A 20,062-nucleotide genomic window follows, 5' to 3' on the forward strand; every position below is an offset into this window, starting at 1 on the left:
CGAGTGAAAATGTCACAAGATAGAAATGCGTTGTGCTGTTTAATCCTACGGGAACAATTTGGAGACTTAGTCTCGAAGATTGCTAAAGTTTTACTGAAGAAAGGGTCATGTGTACTGAAATACATTTTAGCGGAATCCGCACTTGAATTGAAACAGGTAACGTTGGAGTCCACCCACGCTTATGCTTAGACACCTAATTTGACGGGTTGATTGGCACATGATTTCGTAATGATATGCAGTCTCATATCATTTGATGGTGCTTCTTTTTTTCGATATCATGTATTTTTTTTAATTGTTTTGATTTCCTTTATACAATACAAATGACTAAGAATTTATATTTGTCAATAACCTAGATGATATATTTCAAGGTAGAGTCACCTATTTTGACGTATTGCATTTTGTTTCACGGATATTGGTATATCATTTTCATATCTATATCAGTGCCTATACTTGGTGTGGTAGTGTTGTAAACATAAGCTGTTTGTTCTTACTGTTGCCACACTGTACAGGCACGTTACTATGAAGAAAAAACAAACCAGAAAACATGTACCTAATTAAATATCTTATTCAATCATGGAGACCAAAAAAAAGATACAAAAATTTTATATATAGAAAAACAGAAGGAAATATAAGTGCTGAAATGACTAAGAAAACAGTCAGACTGACTTGAGGCTAGAACTGCTATAGACATACAAATACAGAGGCTGGAACAACCACAAGTATTCCATAATAGTTCATATTTGTCACATTAACTAGGTTGATGAAAGCTCGGATGAAACTGACAATGCCTATTACAACTGCAGTGTCGAAAATTTCAGAAAATTTCAAAATAGAGCTTTGAAAATAGGTCCAGCTGATTAACTACCTTATATACATTAGCTAATATGCAAAATGTATACCCTAGCTTGTACATTTGTTTGAGTAACAATGTACATGCCCTAAAAAGTATGCAAATTCAGATGATTGTAGTATTTTTCATGATTTGAGCAGATCACAATATGACCAATATCAGGTTGACCTGATGAAATCAGGTTAGTTGGTAACATCATGCATGTGTACAAGTATATGTAGCTAAAAGAAAGAAAAAACTATTTACAACATGTAAGCAAATAAACCCATGTAGATATGGAAAATACCCACATACATATTGTAGAAGATATAGACCTTGGTCACTTCATTAATTTCATGATTTATCCTTTGTAGGAGATACAATTTATGACCATCTGAGTAAAACTGGTCATGTCCGTTAGTCAGCATATGCAGCATTAATCAGAATGACTAAGTATGGATCAAGTCGTATATCTGTATTGTTCAAAGAAATAGTTTACAACTGCAGATTGTATTGATGTGGTTTCACAGGTGAAGAAGCTCCTCTGTCTTCTAATACAACACAACATTGTCACCTTTCATTTAAACAAGAAAGGATTGACAGAATATACTATACATTGTGATGTCATCCAGTGGCGACTTCGCTTTCCTCGCTACATCTACTGTGCCAAGACACTCTATGGAGACGCAGCTGAACTTCTGGTGGAGGACCTACTCAACAAAGGCCAGTGTTTGATGAGTGAGACTGTCATCAATATAACAGACAAACTCAATGAAGCCCTCGATGCCTCAGGTAAGTTTATTGGCAATCTTGGTAATGTAACCTTTAAGTTTGTCCTCACAGTTTCATACACACAAATCACTTCACGCCTAAGCTGTACTTTCGAATTGAAGAACTGCCAAAAAAAACTTTGATTTTAAGACAAAAAAAATCTTGAGTGTCTGTGATAAACAAACTTAGACATAATCATACATGTACCTATATGTGTGAATGTATTGTTACAAGTTTATTTGTGAAATATAAGATCAAATCTGAAAAGAATTGGTGAAATTGAAAGACGTAGCTTCTGAATCATTCTTGCTCACTGTAGACTAATGTACTTTTGATTTTTTCTATGCAGGTCATCCTAGAATAAACGCAGGACTAGTTAAAGAGAAATTTGAGAATTTAGCAAAGACACATTTCATTCAGCGTTGCCCTAACTATATTGGTAAAGAGGTCAATGATGATTCTACAGTGAGACAAGCACCTAATGAGGATGAGCTGTACATGATACCCAAAATGGATATTGATGGTAAGTTAGAAATAATATACATCATGTAGGAAACCAAGGGCATTTATAATGAATATCATCATGACAAAAAAGGGTTCAAAATATTAAGAGTGGTCCTATGTTTTTCTGTGATATATGTGATATAATAATATTTATAATTAAGAGGTTGTTGTGCTGAAAGCAAATACCAGTATATCTATAGGATGTGTAGGGCTACGTAACCTCAGGTGCAGACCTAAGGTGTGTGGTTCAAGCCTGCCTACTCCAAGTGGTTCTGTTTCACAGGAAACTGAGAAAAAGGATCACTCTGTCCTGACACAGTTTTGTCCTTGGGTGACAAACCCAGCAAACAAACAAATCTATAGGATGCATGTGTAATGACATCGCAAAAATAACAGGGTAAAACTCAATGATATTAGGTAAATGAATTAGTACGTGCCTTTTAGAAAGGAAGAAATTTACATTGTAAAAGGAAAAATATTAGTTTTTGTGCAAAAGGCATCCAATTCTATCGGTAAATTACAATTCACATGTAATAAATTTGATATTTTTTACCTAAAAATAGGTCTGTGACATATTTTTGGCACAAAAAGGATGTACTTGAAATGCATATTTCAGCCACTGTAACAATATTTCACAAAATGTTCATTTCTGAGAAATTTCAATTAACTTCTTAAAAAATTTTACATTTTGAAGGGGAAGTCAGCAGAAAGAGGAAGCGATCCACAGAAGGGGAGGTAACTCCTGCTAAACGGAGTAGAACAGAATCACGGGAAGATCAGTCAGAGGTATTATTGTAGTTAGATGGTCATGTCTCCAGTTTTTAAATGTTTACTTGTCGACAGGATGTTTTATTGACTATCAATTCATAAATCTTCAGAGAGATCAGAATCACATGAATTATAGTTTATTTCTGTTGCCCTTTCAACCATATTTGATTTTACTCTTTGAATAGTCAGAAATCATTGGTAAAAATATAATTTTGTGCCATTCATTAAGATTTTTTGGCACATCAGTTTTCCACATAAAAGTTCTGAAAACCATATACCTATTGTTAATCATAATTTTTCTGTGGGTATGTTTTCTTCGTAGGTTCCAAAAGATGATGGTATTTATTGGAGAGTTAACTTTGAACGGTTCCACCAGCATTTCCGGGATCAGATTTTAGTAGCATCTGCTGCCAGCAAGATAGACGTGGTAAGTAATTACAAATAAACATTTTGTTTGACCTTGCTTTTCCATTCTGTTGCCACAAAGGACAGGTGCATGTGGTTTGTAAACATAGAATTTTTGTTTTACATCTCTATTTTAGAAAATGACAAAATTTTACAGAGTATCTACATTAAGAATGTCTGTGTTCTTTTACTTGGAGAAATTACAATACTTTGGTTCACACTTCCAAAATTAATCAGATATCGATACATATAATTCTATAATCAAAAACTTTTTTAACAGAAAGCTGGGGAAGTGCTGCGGACTTTTCTGAGACTGTGTGAGACAAAATTTTCATCAGCTACTACCACCTCATGTGCAATGAGTGTAAATGAGGTAAGAGTTTTTATGTGATTGAGGTATGTGTAAATGGTTTGAGAATGAGGTAAGTGTTAATGTTATGTGAATGAGGTTATGGTAAGTGTATTATGAATGTGGAAAGTGGTAGTGTTTTGTGAATGAGGTAAGTATTTTGTTTTGTGAATGTGGCAAGTGTTTTTTTGGGAAAGAGGTTAGCATTATGAAAATTAAATGAGCTTTGTTCTTGAAGTATGTGCTAGTGTTATTGTTTTGTGACAGGAGTGTGATAGGCTGTAAGAACACAGCTCCAATAGGATAGATTTTATTATGCTTTTGGAGTTGAATCTTTTCAGGTATTCTGTGCCTTGACATGTAATATCCCTCATTTTGTCTAGCAGGTGTTCCTGACTTGTCTCTATAACATTCCTTTTCTGACAGATGTTCTGTATCTTGCCCTGTAGTATTTTCCTCTCTCTTTAACAGATGTACTATACATTATCTTTTAGTATTCAGCTCTCGCTAACAGATGTTCTGTGCTTTGCTCTGTAACATTTACCCCTCTCTAACAGATGTTTTGTGCCTTGAACTGTAACATTTACCCCTCTCTAACAGGTGTTCTGTGCCTGAACTATAACATTACCCTCTCTCTAGCAGGTTTTCTGTGCCTTGAAGTGTAACATTTCCCTCTCTCTACCAGGTGTTCTGTGCCTTGAAGTATAACATTTCCCTTTGTGTCTCTAGCAGGTGTTCCATGCCTTGCCTTGAAGATTTCACCTTCTCTGTGTCAGACATTTTGTGCTTTCCCCTATAACATTTCAATTACAGGCGCATCACACCTAGCTCACTAATATTTTCCTTCCTCTCTGACAGGTATTCCATGTCTTGCTCAACAATATTATTCTTTCACTCTCTTTCTCTCTCTCTCTCTTTCTCTCTCCCTCTTTACATATGGTCAGTACCTTGCTTAATGATTGTTCTTTTCTTGTCTTGCTCAAAAATATTTTTTCTATTCCTTTACATGTCTTCAGTGCCTTTCTCATTGATATTTTTTACTCTCTCTAACAGGTGTTCCGTGCCTTGCCAAAGGAGCTCTTCCTGACCAGACATGTGCTAGAGATGTACATGACTATGTTATGCGATGATATGGTATGGTCCCATGAGCTCTTTAAATTTGGTCCTTTGGACATTGGTCTGTAGGACTGTCTCTGTGTTTTCCAGCTGTTAATGGCTATTTGAACTTACTTCCATGTATTAGTGGAAGGAAGGCTGTTCAGACTATTTTGTTCTTTGGTTGTACCTGGGGGCGAAATTTTAAAACAGTTGTAAGAGATGAATTACTTACATCAAAATCTTTCAGTGGATACGGTAGAAGAATTGAATGTTTCAGTCCAAAGCAAGATCTTTGTAAACTATTTATTGCAGATACTTGTATGAGAATGCCTGAAATATAGGGCCAGGAATGGGATGATTATTGTTTGGTTAAAATTATTGTAAAGCACCTAAATTTCACAAATACTTTATTTCACAAAATCACCTCTGCAGACATATTTGTGAATACATGATTTTGCAAATGCTGATCTAGAAATGACTTTGAATTTGCGAAGGATGTGTTATTAGAGATATGGACACTCCTATATCACGGCCAATAGTTTCATTTTGGAGGCCATTTTCCTTACGGGAGTCATGTGACTATACCTAAAAAATATTCAGTCATTAGGTGCTTTGTCCATTCTGATTTGTATTTACTTCTTTTCACATTAATACTTAGACATTAAAAAAAACAAGAACACTCCACATGCTTTTTTTTGAAGAGATAATTAGTTATTTTCAAGGTAAGATGACAGGTCAGACAAGTTTGTTCTGTGTTTGTCATTACAAGTGTGTTTATACATATTATACAGAGGTCGTCCCTATGGTAAGATCTTTGAAGGTTTTACTATTGTTAATTTTGTAATTAATATAATAGATATTTTTCATGCTATAAACTCTGTTATTGTAAATATTTCAGCATTTTTATGAATTTTGAAGTAATATTTGGTGTAACAGATTTGTTTTTGATAATATAAGGCGTGTATAATTTCAGAACAAATGTAAACAAAATTAAAAGCAAGTTATAACAATGGAATAGATGTCATCAAGAGTACAGTACAAATAATTACAAGACATTGAATTTGTGATTGGCTCCCCTCGTATATTAATTTAGAAATGTAAGTGTTATACAGTGATAAGTAAAGTTTATCGCAGCTCTTGTCAATTTGTATTGTATTACAGAATGGAATGTTCACCAAGGTTGATGAGATGTCTGGTGGTTTGTATGTTGTCAGTATCCTTTTGGGCTCGGGGAAATGTTCCGAAACTCTTGTCAGAACTCTGTTGATCGGCACATTTGGAACTGTGAAAATACTAGACTTTACCAATAATAGGTCTGAAATTACTTTTGATTTTAGAATTTCTTTGAGAAAAAGTTTTTCTAATTTATTCAATCTCACATGTGAATTCCTTGACTGTGCTGAGATTTCTATAAAGGTTTACAAGAGATCGCCAAGGCTCACTTGGAGTCTGCGGTACAGGAACGGTGAGTTATAACTGCAGTTTTGTCTCAACCATTTTTGTCTAACAGATCAGAAACCTTAATCTGTCACTTCTTCAGTGATTGTCATTTCATTTGATGTCTCAATTTTCTTTTGCAAAATGATGGAGAATTAAATAAAATGTGCTAACACACAACCAAATATTATAATGGTTTATGTATTTTGTTAATACTTTTAGGACTTTGTCTTCTTCTATGTGAAGATGATTGACTTGTTACAGGTAATATGTAGGTAACAATGTGTTTCATTTGATTAGAATTGCAGCTTTCTTCTTGCTCTTTCTCTCATGAAAAACAATTTATTTTGAACAGATTTGGATCCAAGTGCCTAAGAATTTTCAGAGTTTTGTTGTTAAAGCAGCATTCAAAACAAAAACAGGTAACCTTAAAAAGTTAAACAGAACTTATTATCAAAAACCATGTTTATTTGTTTATCACTCTTTCCTATTGATGTTATATTTAACATACTTGTGTTATGTATTACAGATTGAGGACTGTGTTATGTATTACAGATTGAGGACTGTGTTATGTATTACAGATTGAGGACTGTGTTATGTATTACAGACTGAGGACTGTGTTATGTATTACAGACTGAGGACTGTGTTATGTATTACAGATTGAGGACTGTGTTATGTGTTACAGATTGAGGACTGTGTTATGTATTACAGATTGAGGACTGTGTTATGTATTACAGATTGAGGACTGTGTTATGTATTACAGATTGAGGACTGTGTTATGTATTACAGATTGAGGACTGTGTTATGTATTACAGATTGAGGACTGTGTTATGTATTACAGATTGAGGACTATGTTATGTATTACAGATAAAGGACTGTGTTATGTATAACAGATTGAGGACTGTGTTATGTATTACAGATAAAGGACTGTGTTATGTATTACAGATAAAGGACTGTGTTATGTATTACAGATTGAGGACTGTGTTATGTATTACAGATTGAGGACTATGTTATGTATTACAGATTGAGGACTGTGTTATGTATTACAGATTGAGGACTGTGTTATGTATTACAGATTGAGGACTGTGTTATGTATTACAGATAAAGGACTGTGTTATGTATAACAGATAAAGGACTGTGTTATGTATTACAGATTGAGGACTGTGTTATGTATTACAGATTGAGGACTGTGTTATGTATTACAGACTGAGGACTGTGTTATGTGTTACAGATAGAGGACTGTGTTATGTATTACAGATTGAGGACTGTGTTATGTATTACAGATTGAGGACTGTGTTATGTATTACAGATTGAGGACTGTGTTATGTATTACAGATTGAGGACTGTGTTATGTATTACAGATTGAGGACTATGCTATGATATCTGCCAAGGAAGCTAAGGAACTGTTATACAACATGTTTTCTGAAAACTTCATCACTCTAACAGTAAGTGTAATGAACAGAGATATCAAATTGTAGTTATTTAACTCCACCACACTATTGTAGACACCGCAAATAAATTGTTATAAAGGTGAAAGTAATTTCTTTTCTAACATCAAAGAAGCAACAAGAAATTGATGATTGACATTTTGGCAGCTACCGTATTGACAATGCATATAGATATTAGGTGTTGCATTATCTTGTTGTGTACATGTTCCAAAATTGTACTCACATTTATAGAAAGGTTGCTTTATTTACAAATATGACTTTAATTGGACATCATTTATTGCTGTTTAATGTACAACGTTTTATGTGTTCCATCTTTATTAAATTAAAAACAGGAAATGTCTATAACTCCTGACCATGTCCCCTCTCATACATTCTACCTGTTTATTGTAGACATATATATTACAATTATTTTATGTCACAGGAAGTGTCTAAAACTCCTGACCATGCCCCCTCTCATACATTCTACCTGTTTATTGTGGACATCTATATTACATTTATTTATTATTACAGGAAGTGTCTAAAACTCCTGACCATGCCCCCTCTCATACATTCTACCTGTTTATTGTGGACATCTATATTACATTTATTTATTATTACAGGAAGCGTGTAAAACTCCTGACCATGCCCCCTCTCATACATTCTACCTGTTTATTGTGGACATCTATATTACATTTATTTATTATTACAGGAAGCGTGTAAAACTCCTGACCATGCCCCCTCTCATACATTCTACCTGTTTATTGTGGACATCTATATTACATTTGTTTATTATTACAGGAAGTGTCTAAAACTCCTGACCATGCCCCCTCTCATACATTCTACCTGTTTATTGTGGACATCTATATTACATTTGTTTATTATTACAGGAAGTGTCTAAAACTCCTGACCATGCCCCCTCTCATACATTCTACCTGTTTATTGTGGACATCTATATTACATTTATTTATTATTACAGGAAGTGTCTAAAACTCCTGACCATGCCCCCTCTCATACATTCTACCTGTTTATTGTGGACATCTATATTACATTTATTTATTATTACAGGAAGTGTCTAAAACTCCTGACCATGTCCCCTCTCATACATTCTACCTGTTTATTGTGGACATCTATATTACATTTATTTATTATTACAGGAAGTGTCTAAAACTCCTGACCATGCCCCCTCTCGTACATTCTACCTGTTCAACGTAGACATCCCTCAGGTAGCCAGAATTGTTCAACAGAGATGTTTCAAGGTAAACACAGTGTTCTGTCATCTCAATGTACATGTACAGGAACATGCCATATTCTAATATGGAGCAAAAAAATAAATAAATAATAAAACAAACAAATAGACCAAAATGTTATTCCAGGAAGGAATTTCTAGGCTACTTATTTGTCTAGCAGTATTACGTAACACTGTACCAATTATCTCGAGGTGATTTACAAGCAACCATATATCTTATTTTGTCTTCCAAAGTATCAGGTAAATTACTGGTAATGAAGGTTATTACCCAGAGCACATAACACCCAATGAAAAGTATCCTGCTTTTTTTATTATGTGTCATATGTTGTATACACGAAGACGCCATATTATTTTGAGACCTTATAATGATAACTGATAATATATTGTTTCACTAATGTTAAGGAAGAAAAGAATTGTGAAAATTACATAAATTTAATTGTAACTAAGATAGAATGGATTATCTTAGTGTCAGACTAAGATTTAAACTCAAAACTGAATCACCTAGATTGGGAATCTGTATCGGAAGACTAACCCATGACACAGATACCTATAATAATTCTCATTCCAGTTCATAACAAGGTTGTTGATGACACTGTCATGGAGAAAAATGATTAAAGCTAATAAGGTTTCCGTTCTAACCATTAGTAGTGACTTACTATCCTAGAATTATAGCTAAACATAATTTTCTATCAAGAAGTATTAGCTAAACATTTATACAGTTCCATTTGTTTTGTAAGCAATGTCATACATCAAACTTTGTTTTTTCCTCAGGCGGTGAAGAATGCCATGATACGACGTGAGGCTGAGGTGGCGGAACACAAGTAATACTCCAAATTATTCTTAATAAAACACTTCTATAGATTGTGACTTTTAAGCATGTCTGTTAACTGGTTCCTAAAATTTCCCACTTATCAACATGAATTATCAAAATACTGTTGTAAACAGGAAAATGGCATTACTCATGACAGCTTTAGAGACAAACCAACTGACTCTGTTTTGTAGACGAGTTCTAGACAAGAAGGAGAGAGTAGATGCCATTGTGGCAACACTGGCAGACTCCGAACAGAAGGAGGAGATTGTGCAAACTATCAGTCCCCCGGAACAGGAGCAGATTCTCAAGGTCAAACATACCGTGCGAATGTAAGTCACTCAAAGTCAAACCCGTGGTAGGAATGAGTTGCCGAAGGTCAAACATGCTGAATGACTAAGTCATAAAAGGTCAAACATACGGTACAAAATTAAACAAATTAAAGTAAAAAAAAGTATAAATGGAGCATTATAAAAGGATAGGTCCACTGTTTGAACTTGTATGACAATAGCTCCAATACACTGTAGAGTGTACCCTCATTATGAGTTCAAAGCAAAAATGCACATAAAAACAAGTTTACAACAGGAGTTATCTTTCTTGATGTCTCTTCAAAACAAACTGACAGCAATCAATGAAAAAGCTTTTCTTGTATTGGTGCAAGTTAGGCATACCCAGTTATACAACACTTTTTCTGTATTTTGACTAAGTCCAGTTATATGACACTGCTCTGCTTGGTAGGTTAAATCTAAAGGAGATTAAGTTACACAACCTTTTTCTATAATAATATAACACTATGTTCTCTATTGTAGGTTAGACCTAAGCGAGACCCAGATAGACGACACCCTCTTTGTTCTCCAGTCCTATCTACAGTTGTCTACACAACACAACCTAGAGAATATTGCTGTCAAAAAGAAGCGCTGACAAAAAATAAATTTCTTAAACAATATAACATTGATTTTTCCATGTTTTATTTGGAAACATTGAATGCATGCCAGTAACAATGTTAAATACTATTAAATAATCATAGGTTAGTTTGTTAATAACTTGAAATCACGCCTTATTTGTAATTATATAATACGACAGATCGTGTGTGCTAGTTCAGCAATGTTCTGATTGGTTAAAAATGAACGAATCATAGAATTTGAATGCCACACAGTAGGTATGATTTACTACTTTTGTGATCAGTTACTTGGATTACTTGGATAGTGGTTATTACTATTACACATCGGAGGCATCCCGATTAAAAATGTAAACATTTTAGATCATACTTGGGACACCAAATATTTAATCCCGCAAACACCTATGGATGTGATAAGTGACAATGTACACAAAAGTTGGTTACCGTGGTTGTTGAATGACAACAGATATCATGAGAATGGAGTTATTCCCAAGTGACAAGTCTTAGGGGTCTGCATGTTCATGCAAGCAACCTGGATTGACAACTGAATTCAAGTACTAAAAATATGAAGTACAGAATACATGATTAAAGCATGGAATGATGTCAAATAAGAAATGTATCAGCATTGTATTAAAGAGTACTGTTGTATAATATGTATTCCTGTAATCGGAATAAAAGCAACTCTGATATTGTCTGTCCACTTCAGAGACAGAATGCTGTACAAGTAGAAATTATCTCCACCTCTGGTTAAATTGCTTGTCATGCCTTTCTTGGAGACCTGTAATTTTAAATCAATTTTTTGTGTAAGAGTTATGGGCCTTCGTACACATGCAGTCCTTCGCCTTTCCCTATGTGTTTTTTTTAGGTTTTGATATGTTCTGTTACGATTAAAAATAATCTTGTCAAGTTCTCTTACCTCTGATTGACACTTATCACAGTTTGAATAATCAATGTCTTGTTCTCACTTAATTAGATTTAATATCTGATTAACAATATCTGATTAATAATACATAATCAGGGTTTTATGTTTAACACCTTGATCCACTACAACCCTGATGTTATCAAGAAGTCCATGCACACTCTTTGTTTTCCTTCCAGGCTGAGCTTTCATCACCATATATCTCCTGCAAAATAATAAAATATTTTAAGAAATAGAACAAGGAATGCAATACCTTATTCCTATAGCCCACAAATGATCACATCTGTCACCTAACATGTGTTATTTCTGCTATTACAACCTTTCAGTAAGTAAGTACAAGATCAGTGATGGTCAAATGTTAAATAATGCTTTGAGTTAAACTCTGAATTTTGATAATTATAAATTTTATTTCTAAAATTCATGCATTTTTTAAACTATAACTATGAGCTCCTTTCCACTAGTTAATAGTTGGAGCATATAACTGAAAATATGCCGATTCACAGATGATTGATTTAAAAGCCAACAAGCAAATGGCTATGTACATTAGTTTAAAATATAAGTCATCCTACACTACCTTTTTCCATATAGGTACCACTGCTTTGACTGTATCAATAGCAAAGCTGACTGCTTCTAGACTTTCTTTCCTGTGTGGTGATGACACAGCTATTATAATGCTAGCCTCTTCCACTGGTACAACACTGCAATAGTAAGCACGGAGTTAATGAAATATGACTATCTCATACCCTCAATTTGCCAATGATTCACAGTCGAAACAATCAGCATGTAAATCTGCAAACTAACATGCCACATAAAAATTATAACTACATATATATGCAGTTCTCACCAGATCTGTTATCTGTATGCCACTTTCTAGTGTATAATAGTCAATTTGTTGGTACAATATTGTATTGGATGAGGAGGATGTCATATTGAGATTCTCACCAGTCATATCTCTAGAATATATACTAGATTTACAATGCATTTTTCACCAATGCAGGTTTTGCTCTCCTCATGGGATCACAGACTTTGTTGAAAAGGCAAACATGCTTCTGGTACAGGGCCATGTTATGGGTCCAGAAGCATGCAGAGATGAAAGACTACTATTTGTTATTGACCGACTTCAAAGGTTACTGGAGTCAAATGTTTAAAAGAAGCTGATTTGTGGTACATATATGGGGTCTGTAGCATGCTGGGATGAAGGACTACCAAAACTGGTTTGAAAAATTACCTTAACCAACTTTCAACGTCACATCAGTCAAATGTGTTAAAATCTATGAACAATTTTTCAATAACAAATCTTCAAATTGATATGGTTTATGAACCAAGAGCCCCCTGACTTTCATTATTTTACCAACAACATGTATAAAGTGAAAGAAGGGGTATTTTGTTTAGAAACAACATGGATTAACAAATAATATTGTGTCTTTAAAAGCTGTAGAGCAGGTGAGCAATACAGGCCTAATGGGCCACCTGTCACAATGTTCAGTCCCTTTGGTCCAACAATGTTCCAATTTACCATTCTGAACTAGTAGCATTTTAAAGGAAACTTTACAGAACAGTAAACCTTAGGTTACAATGAGTGCATTTTATAAACCTTAACTATTTCCTGTGTGTTTGTAAAACCATGTGTGTGCCTACTGAGTCCCAATGAATAATTCATTACACAGGTGGGAGTACAAATTTACCTATTACTTCCCCTGGGAATTAAACTGCCAATATATGTGCTTTAGTATATGAATTTGAGAGACACCTAATTGATTAACTTACTGACTTAGTGTTTCTTTCTGAAAACTAATAATTCAAACTTCAAGCACAACTGAAATTATCAGGGCATCAAATATGAAACCTAAATGACTAATATATTTGAAACCAATAGCTTGTGTCTTCAATTGAAGACCATTGCCTAGGATTTATGCTCCATCTCATTAAAACCTATATTTGCTACTATGTATGACCCTCCATTTGACAATCATTGTCACACCAGATATCCTCAAACTTGCTCCAGTTACAATTGAAGTCAGAGAAAGGCCTAAGATGTACCAAGAATGTAAATGATGAATAATAGGGAACTTTACAAGTATTGATATTGGGTCTGTTGTCAGGGTCAAAGTCACAGAAATTAATTGTAATATTCAGAGTCCAGGAGATCACTTTCTACTCACTGTAGAAAGTTATTGGTCAATTACAGTTTAAAGTACATATTGGAAGTAAAGAGGGTGTGTGGTTTATAATTTTTTAGTTTATGCTCAAGTTGAAGGTCAAATTGAGATAAAAAAATGTATGACCAATAGATGAATAGAGGATGTCAATGTGATATCTAGAGTGCCCAAGGTCAAGATCACATTGAGGTCAACGTTCAAGTCCACTGCCGCGATTGATAATATCTTACTCTTGGAAGGTATGTTTGTTGGTGATGTACAATTTGTATGTAGAATGTTGAAGCAGTGTGTCATGTACAGTTGTACCACTATCTCATTTATATACTTGTGTCAAATTGAGGTAAATGTTGAATTAAAGTTCCTTTCACGTATCATATCATCCTCGATATTCCAGGGGCTACAATCACTTTCGCTCTCTTCACCACTGGATATGTAATGGTAAAATTGAAGGTTCAATGTGTAACACCCAAGTGGACAAGACGAAAAGCCTTTGTAGTTGGGTGTCGCTCCTTTGTAATCTTCCAAAAGAGCATATCAGCCTGTAGTTGGTCAGTTTTTTTCTCTTGGAACCAATCAAATTACTTTGTTTGTGCCTTCAATTTTGACATGATAACCCCTGGAGTATCGAGGATGATATTACGCATATCAAGTTTCATAAATTCTGAGAAATGGATGAAAGCCAATTCTACTTTCTCTGCAATATCTATACCAAGCCAACCAGATGATGTTATGGCACCCTTTTCCCCTTGCAATGAGTTAATGAAAAATTGTTTTTTGAAATGAAAACAAATATAGACTTATCATGTTATCAACCAATGTTAGATCACAGATGATTTCAATGGCCCAAGTTGTCGAAATACCTTGCGTGACACCCCTAATGAGCTACTTCTAGCAGTTATCCCAACTTCAAGCAAACAGTAGAAGAAAGAGCTGCAATCAATTACATCTACTGGGATGTTCCACTTCATATGTTCCCTAATGTTACAGGACTGGTGATAATTAGTAGGTCACATGAATTATTTACACCTTTTAAGTACACCACTTCACAAACAAACCTATCAATGATTTATATTCAACCTTTAACTTCCATGAAGTTAAAACTCTACATTTTTATACCATAAACATTTGTGTGCATTTAATTAATTTGCTTCTCTTTCTGATGAATTCGTTGTTGTAATCTTTTTTCTCGGCATGAACACTTTTGTATTCAACAGAGGAGTAAATGGAAGTGTGAACTGTCCTCACATGTAAGTCTGTCTTGAAACATATCACAGGTAGTGAGTAGACTTAATGAGTATTGTGTTACCACAGGATCAATAGGTACTTGTATATGGATGCAGACTTCAAGACTTCCTCAAAGGAAATTAACAAAATGGCCAGCATCACTCATCTGCTGTCCAGCTACTGAGGAGATAACTTTGATCAGGAAACTTTCATGGTTTTATCAAACTTTTAACCTTTTCTTTTCAGTTTGTTACACTGTAATCCTTCATCTCCTGGTTATAATCAGAAGACAGTGTTCCAAAGAGGTAGAAAACGGTCATTCCTTCAATAAACTTGATAGTCTTTCATCCTAACATAATCAAATATCATGTCCATAGTTTGAAGTTGTTACAAGATTTTAACAAATATTACCCCCATTACCTTGAAAATTGGTCAAGGTCATTTATTTAAATGAGCATGATGTCTTCCAACCATTATGGGATTGGTCTAAACGTTATCCAGAAGGAGTTAATGTTTGAAATTTTTGGCATCGGACCACCATGCAATACAAAGCATGCTTGCCCTTTGTGTAAGTGAACAAATTATTCAGAAATAACCAATGGAATTTTTGAGAAATCCTCAGAAATTTGAAGCACCAGTAGTTACTGTAAAAAAACTGCTTCCTGTTAGAAATCCTCACACATTTGAAGCACCAGTAGTTACTGTAAAAAAACTGCTTCCTGTTAGAAATCCTCAGACATTTGAAGCACCAGTAGTTACTGTAAAAAAACTGCTTCCTGATAGAAAGTCTGACAGGTTTGATATACTCTACCACTGAATGGATACAGAAAAACAAGGGAAGAAATGGGGAGACAAGGCAGAAAAACAAGGGAAGAAATGGGGAGACAAGGCAGAAAAACAAGGGAAGAAACGGGGAGACAGGGCACAAGAGATAAACTGGTTCAATAAACTCCTTCATGTGATCAGATGAAAGTGTAGAGGCAAGCATAAGGTACACACTTTAACATAAGTGTACATGTAGGTGAAGGTATTCAGCGATCAGAAAACACTCGTCTACTTCCTCCTTGAGAGAGTATTTTAATGTGTAAAGGTGAGCTCTTATGTTTCTATTTCCTGGTAATGATGACAAATAGAAATCAATTGCTGAACAGATCAAAGAAAAAATGTATTGGATCCACTGAAACAAATCATTACCATGAAAAATCGAAACAGGACATAATCAAATTATCATTATAATGGCTAACAACAGTAGTTCCAATGGGTAATTGATGTAAACAGACAGACACCTTTCTCCCTCATGGACTGGAACCAAAATTGTAAAGACAGAAATGCTTTTAATACACTTCAGTTTTATGGGTCCATTGATTGGTTGAATAACAATACAGACCTGTACTTACAATTACACTCCTAACCATATCATCCTAACACCAGACCAGTAAAGAATATAGAATATTATGTTGGTAACCATTTCATCCTAATACCAGACCAATATATAAAATAGGATATTATGTTGGTAATCATTTCATCCTAATACCAGACCAATATAGAATATTATGTTGGTAACCATTTCATCCTAATACCAGACCAATATAGAATATAGAATATTATGTTGGTAACCATATCATCCTAATACCAGACCAATATAGAATATAGAATATTATGTTGGTAACCATTTCATCCTAATACCAGACCAATATAGAATATTATCCCAGTAACAATTTCATCCTAACAACAGACCTACAGAGAATATTATCCCAGTAACAATTTCATCCTAACAACAGACCTACAGAGAATATTATCCCAGTAACAATTTCATCCTAACAACAGACCTACAGAGAATATTATCCCAGTAACAATTTCATCCTAACAACAGACCTATAGAGAATTTTATCCCAGTAACAATTTCATCCTAGCAACAGACCTACAGAGAATATCATCCCAGTAACAATTTCATCCTAACAACAGACCTATAGAGAATATTATCCCAGTAACAATTTCATCCTAACAACAGACCTACAGAGAATATCATCCCAGTAACAATTTCATCATTACAACAGACCTACAGAGAATATTATCCCAGTAACAATTTCATCCTAACAACAGACCTATAGAGAATATCATCCCAGTAACAATTTCATCTTTACAACAGACCTAAACTGACGATCACCGTGATAACGAATTAACCTAACAAACATGATCACAACCACAGATGGTGTGGATGAGGATCCCTGACAGCTATGTTGTTATATTCCTCACTCAAAAACTTTTAAAAGAAATTGAGATCACTTTTCTCTTGTTTTGATAAGGAAATCAATACCTTCTTAACATAAGCCTTCTATACAAACGCTTGGTCAATCTTTTACCAACTTGTACCATCAATGGTGATATATACATGTAGTAAAATTGTCTATGATAATTGTATCAAATTTTCAACCATTTGTAATGTTAAAACACCTACAGTAAAAACGGACCAATTAATCAGAATGATCCTGAAAGAGAAGACGTCCACATCAAAATCAATGAATGAAACAGTACCATACCATATAATACATTGAATAGCTATAAAGAGAATAGATAATGCCAAGTCCCGCCTTGTTATCATAAGAGCATCGGTCACAGGGTACACACAAACAAATGAGCCATGTTGGAAAAACTACTCAAATTTGTTTTAAATATTTATCACATCATACCTCCCCTAGTAGGTAATTATACTTTCATTGGTGTTCTATAACAATGAGAAGACCTTATATTGTAAAATCAACCTCATGAATCGTAAAACTCTGTAGACTCAAAAAATATTGCGGAAAAACTGATATAGATAATGTAAGACTGGACATGTGTCGGTATAGTGGCTTCCATGTATGATATTTTATATTGTAAAAAGTGACAGATCAGGCGTCATTATCTTCACAACACTGTGTCACTGATATATCTATAAGTACATATATTATCCTGTGTACAGATCTAAATTATTCATCACTGTTGTATCAATCGAAACAAGTAGAGAATCACACCAAGTCTGTAGTGCCATTTACTAAACTGTTTTTCCTCTTAGACAATCAGATTGATGATAGCCTTCTAAAACTCTCTCCAAATGCAGAAAATTTAACAAGTAATTTGTGTATTTCAGTTTAATGTATTTATGACCCTGTGAATTAAAGCCAGTGTCATTTCAAAGCAGGGTCTCCTTGTAGTAGCTATCTCAGTGAACAACATGGGAAGGCTGTCCAAAGCAACTGGAGTAATGTGGCCCCAAGGCACAAAGATTCATAATCTCAGTAACAACAAGAGACCCATGGGCCTTAACATTAACAGCTTATATATAGAAGTTTGCCAGTTCATAAACTTAAAATCCTATTCCTCAAGTATGTTACAACACAAATATCATGATCTAGGACCAATGGCTTGTTCAAAGAACATTTCTTATGTTATCGACATATTAGACCAAAATGACTTTGAAAATGGGTCAAGGCCAATCATTTAAATTAATTTGGTAGCCCTTAATCAAACTATATCACAGAACCGATTTCCATAGCTTTGATCTTTTTATAAAGAAGTTGCTTGCAGAATTTAACACAATTGATCGCACTGATATTCAAAGTAGGTCTAGCTCATTTATTGAAACAAAGTTGGTAGCCCTTCATCCTGGTATGCTACAGGCCCAATATCAGCATCCTGGGTCTTTTGAATTTTTGAAAAGAAATGGCTTCAATATTTCAGCATGTGTGACCCCTATGACCTTGAAAATGGGTTGAGGCCATTTATTTTAACAAACCTGGTAGCCCATTATCCCAGTATGCTACAGGCCTAATATCAGCAGTCTGGACCTTTTGGCTATTGAGAATAAGTTGTTTAAATAATTTTAACACATTTGCCACCAATGACCTTGAAAGTGGGTCCAGGCCATTCACTTTATAAAACATAATAGCCCATTATTCATGCATGCTATGGGTCCAATATTAGCACCCTAACCTTTTGGTTACTAAGAAGTTGTATAAAGATTTTAACACATTTAACCCCTGGTACCTTGAAAATGGGGTCAATATAAGTTATTTGAATAAACGTGAAAACCCTTTATCCCAGCATGCAACAGGCTCAACAGCCTTAGTCTGGGGTTTCTGGTTAATGGCTAAGGATTTAACATATTTGACCCCTGTGAATGTGAAAAAATGGTCAAGGTTATTCAACTGAACAAACTTAATAGTCCTCCATCCAAGCATGATTCTGGCACAATATCAGCAAACTGGGCATTTTCAAATCAAAGATTTTAACATACTTTTACCCCTGCTACCTTGAAGTAGACCAAGGTAATTTATTTTAATAAGTTGGTAGTCCTTCATCCCAGCATGCTACAGGCTAAATATAAGAACCCTAGGCTTTTCAGCAACTGAGAAGAAGTCGCTTGAATGGAAAAATTACATATGGCAGACAGTGCCGAACAATGAGTGAAATATAATGGCAATAGGTCATCCTGGCCTAATAATGGAAGTAAGGGTTTAATCAACATTTTAGTAAATACACCTACTAGATTAACCACAAGTAGAAGGTGGTAACTTACTTTAATCTTTGACTAACAACAGCCAACCATAACCCATCTAAATTTAAAACGAATCTTCTAAAACATTATCACATCAGCTTCATCAGTTAGTACATGTAGTAGATGTTTTGTAACCTTCCATCAGCAAAGAAGGTAGAAGATATGGATAATATAATACTTCATAATTATAAACTGATTGATCACTTCTATAATGAATAACAAATATTTTGTCAGTAGTCTACAGGTATAACACACTGATCCTTACCCAATACGGTGTACCATTGCTATTTTGTGTATGTCCCACTTATCACGTATCTGATGACAAATTTCCATCATCTTTTTCTTGGCCATTGGAATATAGGCCTCATACTCCAAACGTAAGACTTTCTTCCCGCCAAAGTTATCTCTTGTCGTACCTGTAAAAAAAGATTCAATAGCCTTAATAAGTCTTAATATCAACTGGTTAGTAATAATAAACTTCACATTAACCTGATGTTAACTTTCACCTTTTCAATTGACCTGATGATAACTTTCAAGTTTCTACTAACCTGATGATAACCTTCAACTTTTCTACAAACCTGATTATAACCTACATCTTTCTACTAACCTGATGATAACCTCAATATTTTCTATTAACCTGATGATAACCTACATCTTTCTACCAACCTGATGATAACCTACAT

General features: G+C 34.5%; 2 protein-coding genes across 3 annotated transcripts in view; one reads left to right on the top strand and one right to left on the bottom strand.

The window, feature by feature from the left end:
* Nucleotides 1-11,400, top strand: LOC132553368 (DNA-directed RNA polymerase III subunit RPC3-like). The gene is made up of 15 exons (XM_060217604.1): nt 1-156; nt 1,360-1,621; nt 1,950-2,123; nt 2,799-2,890; nt 3,195-3,299; nt 3,558-3,650; nt 4,680-4,760; nt 5,886-5,937; nt 6,129-6,189; nt 6,517-6,583; nt 7,523-7,606; nt 8,743-8,844; nt 9,606-9,655; nt 9,837-9,974; nt 10,452-11,400. The coding sequence occupies exons 1-15, from the start codon at nt 10-12 to the stop codon at nt 10,561-10,563; spliced, it is 1,620 nt and encodes a 539-aa protein (XP_060073587.1). The 5' UTR covers nt 1-9; the 3' UTR covers nt 10,564-11,400.
* LOC132553369 (molybdopterin synthase catalytic subunit-like) overlaps nt 10,594-20,062 on the bottom strand; it is a 24,686-nt gene continuing 15,217 nt past the window's right edge. For both annotated transcript variants that reach the window (XM_060217605.1, XM_060217606.1), the window contains 3 exons: nt 19,645-19,795; nt 12,034-12,157; nt 10,594-11,664 (listed from right to left, as the gene is read on the bottom strand). In XM_060217605.1, coding sequence (XP_060073588.1) covers nt 11,602-11,664; nt 12,034-12,157; nt 19,645-19,795 — 338 coding nt within the window. In that variant the 3' untranslated portion in view covers nt 10,594-11,601. The remainder of the gene's footprint in view (nt 11,665-12,033; nt 12,158-19,644; nt 19,796-20,062) is intronic.

This window comes from Ylistrum balloti, unplaced genomic scaffold (genome assembly GCF_031769215.1).
Source record: "Ylistrum balloti isolate Yb309-2 unplaced genomic scaffold, AGI_CSIRO_Ybal_v1 Utg370324, whole genome shotgun sequence".
Lineage (NCBI taxonomy): Eukaryota > Metazoa > Mollusca > Bivalvia > Pectinida > Pectinidae > Ylistrum > Ylistrum balloti.